We start from the raw sequence: 23,901 nt of genomic DNA on the forward strand, positions 1-23,901 counted from the left end.
AGACAGGATCAGGATGTGAAACCTGATCCTGCCTGCCTGCCGCCGCCGCCGCCGCCGCCACCCCTCCCCGCTTCGCGTATATTAAACCGGGCAGGACCCCGCTCTGCAGTCCCTCTGCTGGAGAGGGCCAGTTTGACCCGGGAGTATAATAGTATTAAACAATATCGTTTAATAAAAGCATTTTTATGGGTTTTTTTAGATATGATAACACCAACATTTTTCTTTTCGTTAATCACTCATCTTATTATATCATGAGTCTGCATCTCGAAACTCACCTAAGCCAGAACCCTGTGATATAGCTTACTTTTTCAAAACCTATCAAGAATTTTAAAGCAATGGGTTACTACTGCAAATTGATTCACATAGATATACTTCCCTGCATAATGCAAAATGACATGAAAACATATATGAAGCTGGCCTTGGGTTTATTGAAATAAAAAAAAATCCATCATTTCCCGCAAAATATTACCCTGATCATTACATTTTAATTTGGAAACTAAATACATGCATGACTCAAAATTGATATTTTGTTAATAGCAGTGTGGACAAATAACTGCAGCTTTAGTCATTTAGTTTTCTGCACAATAATGCATAGTATATAATGCATGGCTTTTGAAAGAAAGAATATGGTCATTGTTTTTATTTATTTACTTTTTATTTATTTATATCCTCCCTTTATTATTTTTATAAATAACTTGAAATGACGAACATACTTAATACAGGTAGTCCTCAACTTACAACAATTGAGCCCAAAATTTCATTCTATGACCTTTCTTGCCAGTTATTAAGTGAATCGCTGCAGTTATTAAGTTAGTAACGTGGTTGTTAAGTGATTCTGGTTTACCCATTGATTTTGCTTGTCAGAAGGTTGCAAAAGCTGATGACATGACCACAGGACACTGCAACTGTCATAAATATTAGCCAGTTGCCAAACATTCAAATTTTGATCATGTGACCATGGGGATGCTGCAGTGGTCGTAAGTGTGAAAAACGGTCATGAGTCACTTTTTTCAGTTCTGTTGTAAGTTGTAAGTCACTAAACGAACTGTTATAAGTTGAAGACTACCTGTACTATTTTATGGTTTTTCAGATCTTCACTCACCCTAACTTTACTTGTGATTTTATTGTACTATGGTAAAGTTCATTACTAATATAAAGCTAATGTATGGAAGTCCTAAAAGAAAAAATGTATGGAAGCACAATCTATTCAAAACAGCATCCTCTTCTGACAAACAAGACAGAAATGGCCTTGAACTACCAGTATTTACTAGGTACTTATTGACTTCCTCTCTTTGGAAACTCTGCCCAAATTGCCTTATTTCAAATATAATACAATGGCAACCCCTAGTGGCAGCTTTTCCCAATGAAGAGAGAAATCTCACCTATCTTCCTTGACATTTTTTTCATGGCAATCTGTTTTCATAACAATCTTATTTCATGATATTCTGCCTGAAACATATATACGTTCATGAGCTGAAACATTTATGCTTAGTTTTAGATTCAGCCTTTCTCTGAACCTGTTCTATTTTCTCTGAATCCTTCTTAAAGTGTGGTATCCAGACTGAAGATATACTCCTCAAAATAAAATCTAACTAAAAGATCATGGCATCCGGCCCTCTCAATTCCTGGCAAATAGATGGGGAAGAAATGGAGATAGTGACAGATTTTATTTTCCTGGGCTCCAAGATCACCGCAGACGGGGACTGCAGCCAAGAAATTAAAAGATGCTTGCTCCTGGGAAGGAAAGCCATGGCAAATCTAGACAGCACACTAAAAAGCAGAGACATCACCCTGCCAACAAAAGTGCGTATAGTCAAGGCTATGGTCTTCCCAGTTGCAATGTATGGCAGTGAAATTTGGACCATAAGAAAGGCTGAACGCCAAAGAATTGAAGCCTTTGAACTATGGTGCTGGAGAAGACTCCTGTGAGTCCCTTGGACTGCAAGGCGATCAAACCGGTCAGTCCTAGAGGAGATCAACCCTGACTGCTTTGTTAGAAGGCCAGATCACAAAGTTGAAACTCAAATACTTAGGCCACCTAATGAGAAGGAAGGACTCATTGGAAAAGAGCCTAATGCTGGGAAAGGTTGAGGGCAAGAGAAGAAGGGGACGACAGAGAATGAGGTGGCTGGATGGAGTCACTGAAGCAGTAGGCATGAGCCTAAATGGACTCCAGAAGATGGTAGAGGACAGGAAAGCCTGGAGGAACGTTGTCAATGGGGTCACGATGGGTCGGACACGACTTCGGAACTAACAACAACAAGAGAGTAATGTAAAAGAGTTACCTACAGTATGTTTTGGTTGACGTAGTCTAAGGTTAGTATTTTTTCCTTTTGAAACTACATTACATTCCCTATTATTTATTTTGCTTCCTCCTTCCAATATGTATTCAAGATGGACAGTGAATAATATTTATATGTTACTTATATGTAAGGGTGTAGGTCTATACATATGTTGTATATAGGTAGTATGTTTTAAATGTGTTATGTATTTGTACACTTTGAGAGGAAGCAACTAAATTTCATTTTTAATGTGTGCCATTGTGCCCACAGAAAAAAATGACAACAAAGGTTATTTATCTATTCCAAGGTATTAATAAAAGAGAATATTTGTAGCTCAGGGTTGACATGAGACTTGGTGCTCTTTGAGCCTGCTTGTTTTCTTGCAGATGTTTCATTACCCAAATTAGGTAATATTACTGCTAGGTATTCCAATGTATTTTGACAAGTATTATTATTAGTATTCACAGGCATGTGAATTTTGTTTAAGTGACAAATTATTTGTCTCTAGTATTAACTTTTATTCTGTTAGTTTCAATCTAATTCTTTAACTTATGTTTAACCTGTGAAGCTATTTTGGGTTCCAAATTGTTAACTAGATGCCAGGCAGACTGTAGGTTTTCCTATTATCAGTGAGGGAGAAGTACTTATGTAATAAAATAACTCTCCAGTTAGAATAACTTTTATTTTTTTTGAAAATTTCAGGTTGTTCTTCAACAGATGGGAATCCAAGCAGCTGATTACCAGGGCTACACAACAGCATTCCTGAATGTCTGAAAAAGAATGAAAAACTTCAAGAATATGGACTATAGCTTTAGAAATCTGGTCATCTTAGGAAATAATGGATCTAGCTAGAAAAATCAAATAATATTTTTATTTTGGCTTTAAGTTTTTAGTCTACTTTACTATCTCTGGTATTTTTGCTGCTATGCAATATTAGCAATTCAGCAACTTGGAACCTCTTTGCAATAGAGCTACTTCTAAATAAATTCCTCTAATATACTGCTTGTGGTTATAACCAGGGCTTTTTTTCTCATAGAACGCTCAGAACGGAGTTCCGGCACCTTTTTTGGATGGAACCTTGTAGGGTAGGCATGGCGGGTTGTATGACATGTGTGAGTTCCGGCACCTTTTTCTTTTACAAAAAAAGCACTGGTTATAACAGTTATTTTTATTTCCCCCACAACTGATTGTTTTGTAATGCACAATTCAAAGTAAAAATGGAATGTTTATATTTTCCTAATTTTAATAAAGTTTGATTTCATTTAACTCATGAGATCAGTATAGATTGGACTCAAAAGTAGAAGGGGAGAAAAGATTGATTTCTCTGCCCATATGCCTCAACATTTTAAGGACAAAAAGTGAATATAGCATTTAATATTATTTTAACTTTTCCTTTTAAATTGGTAGAAATTAACACACGGTGTGGGAATTCCTCTCTCTGTCTTACAAGAGAGTTAGAAGGGAAGACACCAAATGAGACAGTGCCTAGAAAATAGCTGGATGCAGCAAGAATTACCACACCCCACACCCAGGCAGGAGACAGAGCTACAGTATGTGTTATGTATGGGGTGTGAGCAGCAGCTCTGCAGGTACCACCAGGGGGCGCTGTGCTGTGGCTGGATTGGCTGAAAGGGTTTCGGTGGGAGATACGGATGGATGGATTGGCCAGAGCATCAACTAGCTAAGTATATAAGGGGTCCAGGTAACCCCCTTTGTCCAGTACGTGCCAACCACAAATAAAGAGCTGACGTGCGGTACTCATCTGCCTCCTCATTGCCATGCGGTCCACAACCCACTACACAATAGTGACGACGAGGATAGGATTGCTGTTTCGCGCAGAGCTGAAGCACTAGCTGAAGTCACTTGCTGAATCACTGGATCGGAAGAAAAGAATTCTTTTTCCCGATCTTTGCCAAAGCAGCATCCCAGGACCGGTCAGACCATTGCAAAAATAACGCAGATCCACGAGTTCGACATTCACCGGCCCGAGCGATGGGAATCGCACTTGGGCCAGCTTGAAGGCTACCTCCTGGTCAACCGGATCACGGAAGATCGCATGAAGGCAGCGGTGCTTCTGTATATTAGTGGGTCTGCCGTCTATGATGTGGCCGTGGGTTTGTTCACACCCACACCTATTGCATCTGTTTCCTACCGCGACCTCGTAAGCAAGCTGAACGGGCATTTTATGCCTAAGAGGTCGGAGATGTCTTGGAGATTCCAGTTTGTCCAGCGGGTCCAGAGGCCGGGCGAGTCAACAACTGATTTCATTGTGGACGTGCGACAAGCTGCTCGTCTCTGCAAGTTCCCTGATCTAGAGGACCGACTGCGAGATCGTATCACCTTCAGACTGAGCGACAAGCGGCTGCGGCAGAAACTGCTCACGAAGCCGAAAATGAGCCTGCAAGAGGTCTTGGACGAGGTCCAATTGCATGAGGCAGCCAGCGGCAATGGTCAAACAACCCACCAACCCAGCAGCAGCTGTGGGGAATCCGTGCACCAGGGGAGCGCTGCATACGGCGGATTGGACGACGAGGTGGCAGAGATCGACTTGGTAGACCGGAGGGCAGCGCAACAACCATCAACACAAATGTGGGTGGACCAGGGGGCTCAGCGGAGACCGATGGCAGCGCAGAGAGCTGCCGGCAATGATGCCTTCCCGGGAGCCGGAGCGACCAGCCCTAAGTGTGCCGGCTGCGGGGGAAACCACGCAGGAGTGACCTGCAGATTTCGCTCGGCTAAGTGCCGAATCTGCGGGAAAACTGGCCACATCGCTGTGGTCTGCCGGAGCCGTCAGAGGAACGAGGACACATCGTCGAAAGGTACTGGGACACCCCAAAACGCAACCTCCAACGCCGTAGTGAACCTTAAGGCCATTTCCCATTTGGGGGTCCATCGGTTACTCACCCCCAAAATTATGTTAGAAGTCCACTTACAGGGCATACCCTGTAAGATGGAGTTAGACTCCGGTGCCATGGTCTCGATCATCTCGGAGGAGACTTTTAAACAAGTATGCGGCCGGAGCAACCAATGGGCTACGTTAAGACTGACTAACCTAAAACTAACTGACATCCAGCATGCTCCCGTAAAAATCAAGGGGGAGGCCACACTGTCGGTGGGGTTCAGAGGGTTCCGTGGGGACTTGGATGTGTTGGTAGTGGATGGCCGCAGGACTAGCCTAGTGTGGCTGGACTGGTTCGGCCCGCTGGGCATAGGAATCTCAGGGATCCACAGGGTCCAGGCCACGAGTCTCGAATCCGTCTGCAAAGCATTTGCAGACGTATTCGAGGACAAGCTAGGTACATACACGGGGCCACCGATCAAGTTAAAGTTAAACCCCAACGTTATGCCCATTAGAATCAAACCCCGCAGGGTTCCCTTTGCCCTTAAGGGGAAAATAGAGAGGGAGTTAGACAGGCTAGTGGACCAGGGGGTGTTAGAGCCAGTGGAAGGGGGTGAGTGGGAAACCCCCATAGTTACCCCACTAAAAGCTAACGGGGAGGTGAGGATCTGCGCTGACTACAAATGTACTGTGAACCGGGCCTTAAATTTGCATGCTTAACCGGTTCCGTCGGTCAGCCACATCCTCGCTTCTCTCCAGGGCGGCGCCATCTTTGCAAAGCTAGATTTGGTGGAAGTGTATCAGCAGCTCCTGGTTGCCCCGGAGACTGCTGACGCGCAGACCATAGTAACGCACAGAGGAGCTTTCAGAGTTAACCGTTTGCAGTTCGGTATCTCTTCAGCACCAGGGATCTTTCAAGAAGTGATGGAGAAAACACTGAAGGGCATTCCAGGAGTATGCCCTTACTCTGATGATATCCTCATCGCTGGAAGCTCTGAGGAGGTATTAGCTGAGAGACTGCAGGCTGTTTTAAACAGATTTCGCTCTGCAGGGCTCAAACTCAAGAAAGACAAGTGCAGCATAGGGGTAACATCTACAGAGTTCCTACAGTTCAGAATAGATGCCAAGGGGGTGCATCCTGCTGAATCCAAGGTGAGGGCAATTAAAATGGCCCCCACTCCAAAGAACAAGGGGGAATTACAAGCATTCCTGGGGCTCCTAAATTTTTACCACTCATTTCTTCCACACAAAGCTGCAATAGCTGAGCCTCTGCACAGGCTCCTAGACAAGCAAGCTGTGTGGAATTGGAATAAGCAGCATGAAAAAAGTTTTAGACAACTGAAAGAGCTACTGTCTAGTAGCTCCACTGTCACCCACTTCATAGAGTCAAAACCCATATGCATCGCGTGTGATGCATCACCATACGGAGTGGGTGCTGTTCCGAGCCATTTTGAAGACAATGGAGACCAAGTGCCCATTGCATATTACTCACGCACATTGTCTAGGGCAGAAAGGAACTACACTCAAATCGATAAGGAAGCCCTGGCCATAGTGGCTGGGGTCAAGAAATTCCATGACTACCTCTATGGCAGGGAATTCACCATATTCACAGATCATAAGCCTCTACTGGGGTTGTTCACAACGGACAAACAGACACCTCAAATTTTGTCACCCAGAATGCTTAGGTGGTCCATCTTCTTATCTGCAGACTCTTGCAAGTTAGTTCACAAGCCGGGTAAAGAGATGGGCCATGCGGACGGGCTAAGCAGGTTGCCTTTAGACAAGGCTGAACCTGATCCAGCACCAGCAGCCCAGATACTGTCCATTCAAGATCTACCAGAGTGCCCCCTGCAGGCAAAAGGCATAGCCACTGAAACAGCAGCAGACAGAGCCCTAAGCAGAGTCCAGTCTTGGGTAGTCACGGGGTGGCAAGAAAGGTCTCCAGGAACCGAATTCCAACCTTACTTCAACAGGAGGCATGAGTTGTCGGCACACAAGGGCTGCCTCTTATGGGGAAGTAGGGTCATCATTCCCCAAACACTCAGAAACACGGTCATTAAGTCATTACATGAAGGACATCCAGGAATAGTCAGAATGAAAGCATTAGCAAGGAGTTATCTCTGGTGGCCTGGCCTCGATAAGGCTATTGACGAACAAGTTAATGGTTGTTATGACTGTCAAAGGTCCAGATCTGAGATGCCTCATGCACCAGTACTCAAGTGGGAAGAGACACACACTCCATGGTTCAGAGTGCACATTGATTACACAGGCCCTTTCTAGGGACAGTTGTTCTTGGTGGTGGTAGACAGCCACTCTAGGTGGTTAGAAGTGGTACCAGTCACTAGCATGACCTCGGCCAAAACCATCCAAGTGCTCAGGGGGCTCTTTGCCACACACAGCCTTCCAGACATATTAGTCTCAGACAATGGGCCTCAATTCACCTCTGCTGAATTCCAGGCATTCACCAGGGCCAACTTGATTAGGCATGTTACATCAGCGCCCTTCCACCTGTCGTCTAACAGATTAGCAGAACACATGGTAAGAACAACCAAGGACGCACTGCGGTGCATCATCAATGGCGACTGGCATCAACGGTTGGCACAGTTCCTGTTAGCGCAACACACCACACCCTGCACGGCCACAGGCAAGAGTCCAGCAGAACTTCGGTGGGGCCGGAGGCTCATCACCAAATTGGACAGACTGCACCCTGACAGAGTGGGTGCTGAGACTGAGAATCCCAGAGTCCCTAGAGAATTTCTCAATAACGACTTGGTTTGGGCAAGGAACTACGGGCCAGGTCATCTTTGGATTCCGGGGGTGGTGGTTGACAGAACTGGGCCATTGTCCTACATTATTGGGGTGGAGGGGAATCGCCATATCAGGCGTCATGTAGATCAAATCAGGAAGCGGGTTCCTGAAGGGGTTCGGGGTGACCAATCACAACAAAGAACAATTGAACAAAATGGGGAAGCCCAGGAACGGGGTCAAGCAGAATCTTGGGACCAGGGCTCAACCTTGACCGATGATGATGTAGGAGACCAGCAAGGGCCAAGACGGTCTACCAGGACCCATAGACCACCAACATATCTTGCTGATTTTGAACAATCCAGAACAGGCCAGAGCCGGTCACTGTTGGGTTGATGTTGTGTTGAATTGAATTATGCATGCAGATTGGTTTTTTTTATATGTACGTGTCATCTTTAAGGGGGAAGGGGTGTTATGTATGGGGTGTGAGCAGCAGCTCTGCAAGTATCACCAGGGGGCACTATGCTGTGGCTGGATTGGTTGAAAGGGTTTCGGCAGGAGATACGGATGGATGGATTGGCCAGAGCATCACCTGGCTAAGTATATAAGGGGTCCAGGTAACCCCCTTTGTCCAGTACGCGCCAACCACAAATAAAGAGCTGACATGCGGTACTCATCTGCCTTCTCATTGCCATGCGGTCCACAACCCACTACACAATAGTATGTATATCCAGAAAGCCTCTGGAAGAAGAGGATTAAGATTACCAAGTTTTCACCTGACAGGCTTAGTCCTGCCACTATTCTTATCAAGAATGTTTTAAATTTGTCTTCTTGTCTTGTAACTAATATCCTAATAGGCAAATCAAAGTCCAAACTTTCTAATTTTGTGTCATTTGCTGATATTGGAGCCACCTATTTAACCTCTTCATCAAATCATGTACAAACATACTGAAGAGTAGAGGAGCTAAGACTGTTCCTTATGGCATTCCATTCATTATTTATCTGCAATACAGGTAGTCCTCAATTAGCCGCCATAATTGGGCCTGGCATTTCTGTCATTCAGCAAAACAGTTGCTAATTGAGAAATAATTTGGAATGCTTACCTTGTAGCTGGGATAATTAACAAGAAGAAAATTAAAATTTGTATTTAAGTAGTTAACTATTTCATATTTCCAGAGTACATCGTTAAGAGACCAAAATAGTATTACAATAGCATATTCATACAGAAGATCAAAATAAACTTAAATAATAGGATATAAATGCCAAAGCTCTATTTTTCCCCATTGTCCTCCTGTGTCGTAAATCTTAAGCTTTGTATGATTTGTGCAGTAGAACCAAGCCATTTAAATAAACTTTTAGAGAAGCAGGCAACTAATTTTACCAGTTCTGTATGTATCTGTGCCTGAGCAAGCATATGTATTTTTGTCACAAAAGGATGAGAACTTTAGCAACTAATGTTCATGTGAGAAATTAAGTTCAGTGTATAATTACTGGTTTAGAGAAAACATATGATAAAAGTGAACATGGAATGGCATGCATGAATAAAAACTTGAATTTTGGTTACTGAACATGGTAAAAGCAGTATATGATAGAAGTAAACCATGCAAGACAATAAAAGGAGTACTTAGCAATGATTCTTCAGTGAGCGAGAATTAAGAAAAGGATGTATGATGACCCCTTGGATAAATATATAAGGGATATTTCTGATAGTTTTATAAGCCCATTAGGCTTTGACACATTAATTTTCAGATTTTGCTATATTGTTGAATTTTGGACAAGGAAAATGCCTCCTTAAGTAACACCAGCTGCCTGCAATTAGTGCAGGTTCGAGTCCCACCAGGCTCAAGGTTGACTCAGCCTTCCATCCTTCTGAGGTAGGTAATATGAGGACCCAGATTGTTGGGGGCAATAAACTGACTTTGTAAAAATGCTGCTTGGGGGGGGGGCGAAAGCCCTAATAAGCAGGCATATACATAGAATGAAGGCTATTGCTAAGCACATTGATTTGTGCTTCTTAGATTGTAAGCCGCCCTGAGTCTTCGGAGAAGGGCGGAATATAAATGGGATTTTTTTTTAAAAAAAAGGATTACTGGAAAAATTAGAGCAACCAGGTTAATTTTTGTGTTTGAATAGATAGAAAAAAATATGGATACATTTTAAGATGCGCAAATGTGGTAAAAATATTGGGTGTAGCATGTAATCTGTTAGAACGAAACTGTTCAAATAACTGAAAATATTTGTATGTAAGAGCATGCTTCTGTGTACTTTTTATATATGGAAGTGAGAATTGGGTATGTCAAGAGGAACACAAAACAAGTTAAATACAGCAGGAATGGCTTACTTAAAAAGGATAGGATGGTAAAAACAGAAAAAGTAAAGTCAGGAATGAATGACTGGAGAAGGAATGTGCATTGAATCTAGAAATGAGCGACCTGTATGAAAAAAAATACTTTAAGTGATTTAATTACGTAGATTGGAGAATGAATGAAGCCCAAATTACAAAATAATATTTGAAAGAAGATTGTAAGCACTGAAGAAACTGAGAAAGTCAATTGATAGGTTTCTGAAAAAGAGATAAGTTTAAAAAACAAGACAGAGTAATAGAAAGGCATACAGACCATTTATTATTCAGTTTCTATAAGCTGCCAGGTGTTGTATGTCCAAAGAGAATAGTATGATGGGTATGTATGTTCAAAAATAATGTACCATTTGAGCACATTAGGGATATATTTTAAAAACAATATCTGACAGTTTTTAAATAATTACTAATACTTTTATTGCTACTAAACTACCATAATTTGGTTTATAATTCTATTTCCACTTCAAATGATTACAATAATAACCAAACCATGCTACTTGTGGACAGGAAATATTGGATTGTGCTGGTATTTTCAAAGCAGTCTAGCATTTTAGGATCAGTAACAGAATAAGACACAAAAAAATTAGTAAGCAATAATGTGGTCAAAGTTCAGTGCAGATTAAAAGTCACAACTGTGCTTCTGGGTATCAAAGTTCAGTTTGGGCAGCAAAACATATTGAACCAAGTTCCTATAGTCAAGGCACAGAGTATTCTGGGTTGGACTGTGACAATAATTGCTTATTATGAGGTTATTATGAGTTCCTGACTTCCACTCTAGAACTTTCAGCAGAAACTTTTAGCAGTGTATAATAGATACTAGTCTACTTTGGTTTAAAACAGCCTACTTCCAGATTTTTATAACATATTTTCCTATGCAATCTGGCACTTCATTGCCTGTTAATCCAATAGCGTCAATATTCCCATGGGTCTTAAAGCTATGTTTCTATGACAATGTCAAATCTAGGCTTGCAGAGCTGGGATCAATGGAGGATGCATTTGAAAAGATCATAGAGCAAATCAATGCAGAGTTCCCACTCAGTGCACAAATAGCCAGTCTCAAATATCTATGGACATTCTCCGTCATCCAAGTCTTGGTTGTTCCAAAAGTGCTTTTTCAAAAGGCAACTGGATTCCACTTTCCTTGAAGATGTTTCACTTCTCATCAAAGAAGCTTCTTCAGTTCTGAACTTGAAGTTCTGAATTTAAGAAGCTTCTTGGTTGAGAAACGAAATGTCTTCAAGGAAGGACAAAAAACACCTTTAGGACAGCCAGTCTCAAACCATAATATACAAACCCATTAGACAAAGTAATATTGTAACTTATAAATCTAGATTGTAACTTATAAATCTAGGAAAAAGAGGACCATCAGTAACAAGGTGGATGGATTCATCCGCAGCAATGATAGCTATATTGATGGAATACTTGAAGGGTCTGTCTCTAGGGAACGGATAGTCACGAGGAAAATTTATGTGATTGTTGATAATGATTTGATGGAATATAACAAATCATCTCAAACCAAATTTGTTCTTGTTCAGTTTTGAGGTCGATGGATAGATTATTCAGGTAAACAACTTATTTTTAATATTTTATGCACTGTTTCCGTTTATTTAAATTGTTGTTGTTGTTAGCTGCAAAGTTGTGTCCGACCCATCGTGACCCTATGGACAACGTTCCTCCAGGCCTTCCTGTCCTCTACCATCTTCTAGAGTCCATTTAAGCTCACACCTACTGCTTCAGTGACTCCTTCCAGCCACCTCATTCTCTGTCGTCCCCTTCTTCTATTGCCCTCAATCTTTCCCAGCATTCCTGTCCATTTTAGTTCGCTGATACCTAAGATGTCGATGTTCAGTCTTGTCATCTCGTTTGACCACGTCCAGCTTTCCTTGATTCATGGATCTTACATTCCAGGTTCCTATGGAGAAGAAAAATCTTTACAGCATCGGACTTTCCTTTAACCACCAGACACATCCACAGCTGAGCGTCCTTTCGGTTTTGGCCCAGTCGCTTCATTCTTTCTGGTGCTACTAGTACTAGCCCTCTGCTCTTCCCCAGTAGCATATTGGACGCCTTCCGATCTGAGGGGCTCATCTTCCAGCGTCATATCGTTTTGCCTTTTGGTATTGTTCATAGGGTTTTCATGGCAAAGATACTGGAGTGGGTTGACATTTCCTTCTCCAGTGGATCACGTTTTGTCAAAACTCTCTGCTATGACCTTTCCATGTAGGGTGGCCCTGCACGGCATAGCTCATAGCTTCATTGAATTATGCAAGCCCCTTTGCCACGACAAGGCAGTAATCCATGGAGGGGCTTTAAATTGTATTTAAATGTGAGATTCCGGGTGAGATTCAAGGTGTTAGTAATGACTTACAAAGCCCTACATGGCATGGGTCCGGATTACCTACAGCAACACCTGCGGCCGGCGTCAACCTCCCTCCGTCCAGTGCGCTCCCAGAGAGGGCCTCCTCAGGGTGCCTCCGATCAAAGAATGCCAATTGGTGGCCCCCAGGGGGAGGGCGTTCTCTGTGGGCGCACCAGACCTATGGAACCGCTTGCCGGTTGAGCTCCGGATGGCCCCCGGCCTTCGCTCCTTCCGGCGCGATCTAAAAACGTATTTATTTGAGCAATCTGACCTGGTTTGATGGGTTAGGGTTTTGGTTTTAATACGTTTTAATTATTGTTTTAAAGTTGGGCATTTATTTAATCGTTTTTAACTTTTGTATTCTGTTTTTAAATTTATTGCCCTGTACATCGCCCTGAGTCCTTCGGGAGAAGGGCGGTATAAAAATATAATAAAAATAAATAAATAAATAAATAAATATTTATATCTAATTATAGTGTTTACCTAAGGTAATTGAATGATGTGCAATCTCATGAACGTCTCACTAATATGAACAATTACTTATTTCGGATTTGCAATGTATTTACAGTATTTACAATCACATTATTCTCCAAATAATAAACCGTTGAAAATCAACTCAGAACGTACAATTTTTAAAATACATATAGTTTTTTAAACCGGCATCCGTAAAATCAAGCAATTTCACCTCCTACGTAGAGTCTAATATTTTTTGCTTTCTTTTATGACGAGGAAAATTGCACAAGTTCTCGCGAGATTCTTGACCACGCATGGGAAATATATCGCTTTCGGATGCCGTTTGATAAACGACCTACTGCTCTTGCGAGCTGTTGAATTGCTTTCTTCTAACACCTTTCTCGCGAGACACGCATTCTTCGCGAGAATTTCGTAGTACGCACAATCGATTTGTATGGAAATCTCGCGAGAGCCCGTGCAGCAAGGTCTGGGCATCCCCGTAGCGGCAACACAGATCCTCCTACAAGCCTCTCAGACGCGGCGGGCGCCATTTCAGGGAGCAGTCGCCTTTGCTAAAGCGGAGTTTGTGTGTTCTTGTTGCGAAGCTTCCTTGGCTTCGCTCGTACTAATTTTTCGAGATCATTCTTAGTCTAGCTTTTGGCCTGCTGCTGTTGCTGAGATAATTTTTTTGTTTAAGGGCCAGCGCCCCTCACCTCACGCGTATCCAGACCCAGGAAAGCAAACGACGGCCGTGGCAGTATCCCTCCGCCTCATAAACACCTGGGCCAGAAACGAGAGGCCGGCAGCGCAGGTAATAGCTTTCATATTTTCGACGGCTCTCTTTTATGAACTATTCTGGGGAAGTGATCGCGTGGGTTCTGCAAGGCTTAAGGGCGTCTGCGTTGGACCTTCCCGGTGGCGGGCCCATTTCTTTTTGTCTTCGATTTTAATTCTAGTCTGGTTAGTCGGACTGGAAATCCCAGTTCCTGTGGGGTGGTGCAGGCCTCTGCGTGGTGCCCGGGGGTGGCGGGAGAAAACGAGGGAAGTCGAATGATATGATTTAGTTTTGGAAATTGTGTTTATTTTCGCGCGGAAGGTTTCGTGGAGTAGCGCTCTTCCTCAGTCTCATGATTATGATCGGCATATATTTCGCCACAAGATTCCTAACTATTTCTTTATTGCTTTAGATATTCTCGCGGGAAGGGCCTTAAAACTTCGCAGTGTGTGCTGTTGTGTATTAACGAAAGGCTGATGACCTGAGAGAATAAGGGCGCTTAGTAAAGAGTCATCGTAATAACTACTGCAAGGAGAGTAGAAAGTCTGTTTATTACTGTGGTATTTTTTTTTGAATAGTTATTGGGCCGAAGATGTTCAGGTGGGAGGGCAAAACGAACTTTCCATATATCTGCACAAGTGAAGTCCGAACACGTGGTTTGTTCCCCCAAAATGTGTGTTTGTAGATAGTTTTAAGTAAATGCACGCATTTTTTGCTTGACAATTTGAAACTATTTCATGTAACTAGACAGTTTTTAGTAAAAGAACCCCCGATGTTGCTTAAAAATCTGATCTTAATTTGTAGTTAACTCTCATGTTAAGTCACAAACTAATTTTGAAATGCAGAAAAGTTTCAAAAGTGGTTTTGTTGCATCCTGGGTGTGGGGCAGGGTCTCTTTAGAGAATTACACCTGAACTTGTGTGAATTGTAGACTGCTGTGCTATGTCTTACAGTGGATTATGATCTGTTGAACTGGATATTGTTTCTGAAAATGCATTATCTATATGGTTTTATTTTAATTGACTATTTAGGTTCTATACTAAATGCCCAGATTGCCAAGAAGCAAAACTAGGATTTAGGTGGTCAGATGACTATATCTTTTTAATAGATGGAAAATAAATATCTGTGCTCTGTATGTATATGTATGTGTGTGTATATCTAGTACAAAAACTGCAGTCAGTAACAACATACAAGTCATAATTTATATTTTAACCTAGGAAAGCAAGCTTTTAAGTGAATACTATGACATTCTTATTAAGAGACTAAATATATATTTTAATTTTACTTGGGTAATTTTAGTTATATAGTCTGGAATATTTGAATTATTACTCTGGACTAGATTATTTTAAATCTACAAAAACAAAAGTATTCAATTTATAAAACTTGCATTCAAAACTTATGCATTCTATTGTTCAAATTATTTATAACTCATTTTGTTAAAAAAAAACCTTGGGTGATGGTACTGGATAAATTACCGTATACTATTCTGTATGAGCATATTATTTAATGCTGTCTTAAACTGCTATATTTTTCCTGCTGTGCTGTTTTTACTATGCTGAAAGCCAGCATTTTTAACAGTCCCCTTCCCATATTTCCATGAATAACTGATATTTCTCGTAAATGCTTGAGAAATTTTTAAATTTATCTTTGAGCTGCTCTGTAATATAGGGCAGTATTTATACTGTAATGTAGTGTAGGCCTATTTCAACATCTCTAAAAGTGTAATTCATAATGTCTGTTAATCAGATTACCTTATAGAACTTTTATATGTTCAAGCAAAGAAAAATAGAATAAATCTTTAGCGGATACTTGGGGGGAGCATTTAGTGAATTCTTTCTATATATAAAATTGCAGATCTTCCAATACTGTTTTGTTTGAGGATATGTTTCCCTTAATATAAGTTTGCTAAATTGTCCAATGTCAAACTCTGTAGCATTTATTTAAAGTCACATTTCCCTATCCCATGCTGTTTATTACCCATATTACTTAGTACAATGTTGAAAATATTTTAAAATGCAGGTGTACTTTATTTTAATCTAAAATGTAGCATGAAAAGATCACAATTTGCTACATATATATATTAAAACTTAAGCAATATTTTTCTACAAATAGTTATATTTTCATCCAAATACCATGAGCTGGCGTATTTGCTAGGTTTAGTTTTCCAACAGGTTTTTGACCTTTGGATTCTTAATAAGTTGTGTTGCAACTTATTGATTTGTGTAGTTATATTTATTGTTACTATCATTTTAAAAATATACCAATGTGAAGTTATTTGCTACAGATGTAATCAATTTTTGGACATAATTTGAAAGTGTATCCCTAATTTTATTTCTGTGACATTCTTAGAAATGTTTTCTACATAGTACTGCTTCTTTTCTCTTCCTATAGGGCTGTGAATGTTTAATGGGACATTCTGGATGATGATACTTAAATACAGGATTTTTGAAGATACTGCTTTCTACATAGCAGTAGCAGTTATATCTTCTGGTAGATATTTGTTTCAGAGGTAGATAATATATGAGCACAGTAGTTCTATAAATTGAGTATCATGACACAGAAATTGATTGAGGCAGCTTTAATATTTCTTTCATTACATTGGAGTCTACATTTACTGAAAGTTTTCCTGAGAAATTCTCTGGACTTAAATGGCAAATTTATAGCAATGTGCAGCTATTTGGGTCCAAAGCAGTTATGAATTTTCAAATGTAAGAAGGCTTGGTGTGCCTTTTTATGGGTCTCACAATAGCCATACAGTCTTATGAAAAATATATATTTGTTTACTCAAACATGTATTTTCTTGGGAGATGTCAATGAATGCATTTTGTGTCCCCACATTTCTTTAAATATGTGACTCGCTTTGCATCCAAATAACTTAGCAAACTACAGATTTTATAATCACTTTGGAATAATTGTCATATGCATTTTTACTTTTTGAAAAAGCAGAAAAATTATTGCAGCCATTTTTACTAATTGTTACAGAAGGTGTTACAGGAGTTTGAAATGGTATGGTATATAGGAGATCTGAATAGAAACATAATTGTTGCTGTAATGGAAGGCAGATGTCCTTTTCATATTTCCTGAATTCAGTAATGAGCATGCATTGCATCACATATTCTATCTGAGCATGCATTGCATCACATATTCTATCTTTACACTATTTTCTTAAAATGTAGTAGTAAAAGATAATATGCACATTGTATTTGGAAATTTCTTCTGGTTTCATCTTATGTACCGTAATTGCCACTTGTAATCTTTCCCATTTCACTAAGTACTTGGTCATAATTGTTATGACAAGCTTGGCAGCTTACATTTGCCACTATGGTGTTGCCCAGTTTGCATCTGAGAATCTATTCTAGCTAATTCCATGTAAGAGATTATTAAATAGCTTGACTAATCTGTTTCGAATTTTTGACCCAAGGAGTCAATGATTCATGGCAGATTTCGGGGGATAGGAAATCATCTAATTCATGAGGAACTTCCAAACTGAAGCTCTAATGAGCTTTTTTCCATCATAGGGATGTTTCTCCCACATCTTGGAGGTAAGGCAATAATAGAACAACATGAGTTACATTTGAAATAAATTTTAAGGAAGTATTTTAGATGAATAGACTCTTGAAGTAAGGAACCATTTAGACTTCACCAAAAGTAATGAACATTCCATTTTCTTTACTTAGAAGAACATATACTACCATTAGGAGCACAGTTTCACAAATCCCAGTGGTTAAAGATAGTAACTTGATCAGACTTTAAAAATCATTATCTACTTCCAGTACAGGGATTTTTCACAGGTTGTTTAGGATCTGTATCCACTGCATTGCTACATGTAGCAATGATTTTGTGAAATCTACATTGAGAAATTCAATAGTGGATTAAGATAATGCGATGTGGTTTTTTAATAAATTGGTAATCATATTGAATAAACTATTTTCTTAATCTACTTTTAGATTCTTTTTTCTAACCTTGTGGTTCCTTAAATTCAAAAATTCATTTCATTAAAAAAGTATTTGTGTAGAGTACATATTTATGAAGTACTTCTAAGATAAGAACTGACTTATTCTTTGAAAAAGAAGTACTAAACACATGGATAAGTTCAGTTTAGCTGTACTTAGTGTATATTTCTAGAGCAACATCCTTTGCAAATGTGGTACCACAAAATCATAAACTGATCACAAATACAGAAGTAGATTCTTGACTAAAGGATCTTATTATTTTTTTCTAGGTGTCCTGAAAAATGGCTGATGATATTGATATTGAAGCAATGCTTGAAGCCCCCTTTAAGAAGGTGAGAAGATATGCTAGCAAATTCTTTAGCAATATTCATTTAGCATTATTCATGAAACTACTGCTGAACTATAAACTAACATCCCTGGAGTCCTCATGATTTATCTTATTGGACATGCATTACGTGTATCTTACCAGTAACTGAATGCTGTTAATGTAATTATATTGTGCAGTAGTTTCATTTCAGCGTGATGAATAAATGCCCATCTATCTCTCTTTGTAGACTTGCCTAACGATATCTCACCTCTACTCCCATGAATTCACCTTTGATTCCAGTGTGAACTGTCAATCATAAGGTAGTAATTGAGTGACGTATCGCTGTACCGTGGTCCCCCTAGGTAAAACAAACAAACAAACAAAAACAAAAACACTCCTAAAAACTACCACCTCAATTTTGATAGACCAACAAGGTGAATGCAAAGGTTTGGGCAAACAGCAGGGTTCCAAGAATAACTTTTTCCCTAAGTTCATGACAAGCAAATCCTTATTAATGGAAGAGGAGTTACAGCTTTTTTTTTAAAGGATGGGTTATTAATCTTTTAGAAATACCAGACGGTAATCAAAGTGTTATGTGAAAGTTGTTTCCAAAATTCTTGGATCCCTGAATAGTTCACATAATAGTAGATACGAAAGATATTTCGAACTACGTTCATTGTGACAAAGTACTCTTACCTAGTAATTTCTTAGAAATCTTTAATGTACCTTTTCTGCGCTTCTGAGTACTGAGTACCTAGCTTCAGAACTAAACAGGGAGCAAGTATATTTAGATTTCACCAGATCTTCATAAAACTATGAAATTATGCATGCAGTAGCACTGGCTTCACAAATTTATATATACATATGCATTTAAAACTTAATGTGCAGTTGAACTCATGGTGTAACTGGTGTGATAACTACAATAAACATAACAGCAACTGTTAGTTGATTTTGGAGTACATTTAGTGCAGCTCTTCGATATGAGATTTGGAAAAGTGTTGTAACCTTTTAAATGTTCGTGTTTTAGTTTTATGTAATTAGTACTTATGTAAAATTTTGAAATGAATATAAATTGTAATGTTAAGTATATTGTATGCTAGTTTAACATGGATATTTTCCATGTAAACAGGTTTGGAAATAGGAAATATTTAGGCTGGACTGGTTGGATTTTTGATGAATGACTTGGGAGTCGACATTACTAAAGCAGTGTGAATCCCTGTTTGCTTCAGGGCGAGATGTGTGACAGAGGTGGCATCAAGCTCTTACAGTCCCAACCCTCCAACGAAAATGGGCGAAGATCTCAGGAATGGCATCGGTCACAGGAAATCGATAGTGGCTGGCTGCTAGCTTGGTCACTTGGGGCTTAGGCAGAAATATAGCCTTGGTATTGGTCAAAAGGGATTATAGTATATGAATGTGCTTTTAAACTTGGTATTTCTTGTTATATTTTATCCTTTAACCACTTCAGTGCTGGAAACTGCAGGATGGCTTTATTTCATTGTAAGAAAGTTTCTACAATTTAAATTCTTTTTAAATAGTAAATTTTCTATTTATAGTTGTATGACTTAAATGTAAACAGCAAAGTGGTTAAAAAGTCTACCTTAATTAGTAGCATCCCACACTGAATATAAAATTTAGTATTAAATTTTTGTTTTGTATTTTCTTATCCCTGCCCCCATTACCCTTTGACCACTTGAAATGTTTCCACTTCGTCCTCATGATGTTCTTCTATCAACCCTGCTTAGGATGAGAACAAATTGAGCAGTGCCAATGGACATGAAGAGCGAAGTAAGAAGTAAGTATTTGCTGGCTCTTTTGCTTAATAATGCATTCACATTTTAGATTTATAATTTGGATACTTAACCTCCCTTCTTCAGTTTTTGTAATGCACTTTTTAGATTGGTTAAAATAGTACAAAAAATAGAAAATGGTTTTGTATACATTTGAATATCTTCACATAATTCTTCCCCCAGCATTTGTCCCCCTTTCTCTCCAAAACAAAAGACCACCTTTTCAGGGTAGAAAACATACCACATCATCTCAATTTCATAAACTAATTGAAGGGGAATGATTGTCTCTTTAACTCAAACATATTTATATGTACATTTTACATAGTTTAAATGATTACAAAATTATGTAGATATGAATATTGTCTGAAAAAGTCCAAATTCACATTTTGCGCTTGCATATAAAGTTCACCAACTGAATGTCCATTTAGAAAATTGAGCTTTTCTAGTAATGTTTATTGAGGTAATGGGATTATATTAATTACTTTTAACTTGAAATTATGATGGTCTTCTGACTTTCATAGTAGAGTAACTCCCTTACTCTTTCCTTAGGCTCCTTCAATTGTATATGTTTCTTGCAGGCCATATAACCATATTGGAATAAATGTTGCTTCATTTTTTTTTTTAAAAATCTGTGCTTTAAAGATGAAGGGAAGCAATTTACTAAATTTTTGTAGGTGAATCTCCAGCTAAAGTAAGTTGTTCTAATTGTAGAAGTTCAGAATATAATAGAGTTTTTTACTCTTCAAAATATCATTTAATTGTTTTATTCCTATTGCAGGCCACTTTAGCTACTCTTTTGGAAAGCTTCACTTTGAGAAATATACATAAATTAGTTTAAATGGGACATTAATTATTTCATAATGTTGAAAGCATTAACTCAAATACCAATATCTTGCCTATCTTCGTTAGAGGTTTTTTTTGTTAAACATAGTTTTTTTATTTGGAGCTTGGCAGTTAAGCTAGATTGCTCATGCATTTTTAGCTGTTCAACATGTACATTGGGAAAGTCAGCTCAGAAAGATAAGTAGCTTTGTGGCAGAGAAAAAGTAATTGTAGTAATGGTGAAATACTGCTAAAAATCTAACTACTGCTACACAATATTTGTAGAGTATTCCAATGTGATCCCAGGTTCTTATACCTTGTGCTTTAAATTAAGTTTATTCTATATGTGAAAACAAAATACAATTAACGGTGATAAATTGTAAAATAGATTTGGCAATGCCATTGCAGACTTTGACCTCTGTAATTGTTTGAATTTATTCCTTTTATGTTGCAAATTTATTTAGAATAGAACAAAAGCACATTGCTTGAATTACACCTAAAAGAGTAACTAATAAAAGGCCCTGATTTGACTTAGTCATGTGAAATCTGCCTAAATCTAAAGAGCAGCCAACATTATTTAGTTTTACTGTCTTTTCTAGTGGATGATAGCATTTCCTATTCCTATAATTTATAATTTTATTTGAAATGGGGGAACGTGTGCAGATTTGTGTATATATTTTCCTCTGTCAAAATCAGTGTTTCTTGAGCTTGGCAGCTTAGTAGGTGGACTTCAACTCCCAGAATTCCCCAGCCAGAAGAAAGTCTAACCATAATTGGGCTGTACAGGTAGTTCTCAACTTATGACCCCAATCGAGTCCAGAATTTCTATTGATAAGACAGTTACTGAGTTTGCCCCATTTTACAACTTTACTTGCCACAGTTGTTAGGTGAATCACTACAGTTGCTAAAATTGGTAACACAGTTAAGTAAATTTCACTTCCCCATTGACTTTAGTTAGAAAGTTGCAAAAGGTGATCACAAGTCCCTGGGACACTGCAACCATCATAAATATGAACCAGTTGCCAAGCATCCAAATTTTGATCACGTGACCATGGAGATGCTTCAACGGTGGTATGTGTGAAAACTGGTTATAAGTCACTTTTTTCAGTGAGGTTGTAATTTCAAATGGCCATTGAATGATTGTAAGGCGAGGACTACTTGTATTTCTTTGCAGTTTTTCTACCAGCACTGATTAGTTAAAATTCCTCTATAAAATATCTTGGCAGGAAGATTTTATGTGACTTTGCTGCTTATTTTGAATGGAGGAAAGTTTTTTCTTTTCATTTGGAAAAATCAAAAGAGGGTTGAAATTAATATACTATAAACCAGGCATGTCAAACACAAGGCCCGGGGGCCAGATGCGGCCCGCGAAGTGGTTTCATGTGGCCCGCGAAGCCATCCTGGAAACAGTGAGGGAACGGCCCCCACTGTCTTGGCCCTGGCCCAGAGACCCTCCTCCTGCCAGAGACCCTCAGATCTGTCCCACTCCTGCCCAGGCCCCCATAGGCACCCTTGATGCCAACGATGTAGAGCTGGCCACGCCCACCCAGTAGGCCATACACACTCTAGCCATGCCCACCCAGTAGGCCACGCCCACCCTGGCCACGCCCACCCGGCCCCCTGAGGGCAACCACAATGCTGATGTGGCCCTCAATGAAATTGAGTTTGACACCCCTGCTATAAACTATTGATATTTCTGTTCCATTAGTTGTATAATTAGATCATAACAGTACTGAGCTGAAGTTAAATGTTACCTTATACTATTTTTACAATAGTTTAAAGATAGAGGTTTTATAACGTGTTTGCTTGCTTAAGGCCTTTTGTTCTTTGCGTTTGGTGTTAAAAAAACCTGTCATGTTTGATTTACTTTATAAACATAAGGAGTTTTTTCTGTTGGTTTTTGAAAATCAATTAAGTAAAATAATTGTTTTAGTTGTTTATTTTGTTCTCAGGAACTCCCTTTTAAGTTTTCCATTCAAGGGATAAACAATATCAATTCCAGTTTCAGCAATTATGTAGTATATTTCCAATCTGTAAAGTGGTCATTAAAACTTTATCCCAACTTTCTTCCCCATATTTTAAATCGTCTTAAAGAAAATTTTGTTTTAAATGTTTTATATTGAATTGTCTCGTGAGCTGTTTTTAATGTGGTAAGACAGAACATGTATTTACATGAAGCAAAAGTTATCTATAACTTACATAGTGTGTATTCGTAGGCTTTGAAGGTATATTCACTAAATTATCTGTTCTTTTTAAATATTTTTGGTATTTAGCAGTAGTTTCTGTATATCATTTAATCAGACCTTTAAAATACCTATATTATAGGAAATAGGAAATGGCTATATTGTAGGCAATAATTAAAGTAGTGATTTTTTTTAATTCTGAAAACTAAATTGAAGACAAGTGTTGCCAGAATGTGTGAGACTGCTCCTAGAAAATGGAGTGAGGAAGGAAGTTGGCATGCTATAAAGCATCATCCTCCAAAATATTTTGGTTTCCAAGCCGACCTCGAATACTAAGTAGTCTCCACATGCTTTCTAAAAATGAAAAGGAATTGTAGCTGCAATCAATGCTTTGCCCTACCTACCCAAAAAAGAAAAAAAAATAAGAGTTGGCAGTATTTGCAAAGAACTAGAGAGAATGGTAGGAAGCAAAAAAGTTTGCTTTCCTGATAAAGGTTGTGGTTTGTGACAAGTCACACCTATTGTAGCAGCCATTTCTGAACATCAAAATCACGTTTGCTCATTGGCCTCAGAAGACTAGGGAGCGTTTTTGTAAGCTTTTACCAATATATATATATACTTTCATATAGTCATGAAGTTGTTTCAGCAAGCTTCAGTTTTCCTAGGACCAGTTATGAAAACAATAAATTAAAACCTTGTTTGTATCATCCTGGTTTAAATTCCTCATTGGGAAAATATTCCTATAGAAACTTTCTGTTTAAGCAATGAATATACATGTTATAAATTGTATAAAAGACCCAGAATCTTTGGTTGAGAATTTGCTGGCTACATAACTTAAAAGATTTTTTTTGTTGTTATCTGGCAGGATATTAGTTTTGCTTGGCTTCTCCTTTATAATTATTTCACTTGCTGGAAGTCAAACACAGGTATTTGGATCAAGGCTTTGTACTGCAAAAAACCCAAAACTGATTGGTTTTATATTAGGCTAAGCAACACAAAATTAAAGAATTAGTTTTTCTTGTAAAATGGCAGTG

The 23,901-nt window shown here is 39.0% G+C and overlaps 1 protein-coding gene across 14 annotated transcripts in view; it reads left to right on the forward strand.

The window, feature by feature from the left end:
• The first annotated feature begins 13,565 nt into the window (after positions 1-13,565).
• Positions 13,566-23,901, forward strand: part of RBM39 (RNA binding motif protein 39) — a 43,330-nt gene continuing 32,994 nt past the window's right edge. For 3 of the 14 annotated variants that reach the window (XR_014025738.1, XM_081322243.1, XM_081322242.1), the window contains exons 1-3: positions 13,567-13,848; positions 18,035-18,097; positions 19,818-19,867. Coding sequence is in view for 11 of the 14 variants with exons in the window: in XM_081322243.1 (XP_081178369.1) it covers positions 18,047-18,097; positions 19,818-19,867 (101 nt within the window). In the remaining 3 variants the exon portion in view is untranslated. Of the gene's footprint in view, positions 13,849-16,203; positions 16,322-17,233; positions 17,355-18,034; positions 18,098-18,319; positions 18,393-19,817; positions 19,872-23,901 lie in introns of those variants that run through there. The other 11 variants (XR_014025737.1, XM_081322236.1, XM_081322233.1 and 8 more) reach the window with 9 other exon arrangements.

This window comes from Vipera berus, assembly GCF_964194415.1.
Source record: "Vipera berus genome assembly, chromosome: 3".
Taxonomy (NCBI): Eukaryota; Metazoa; Chordata; class Lepidosauria; order Squamata; family Viperidae; genus Vipera; species Vipera berus.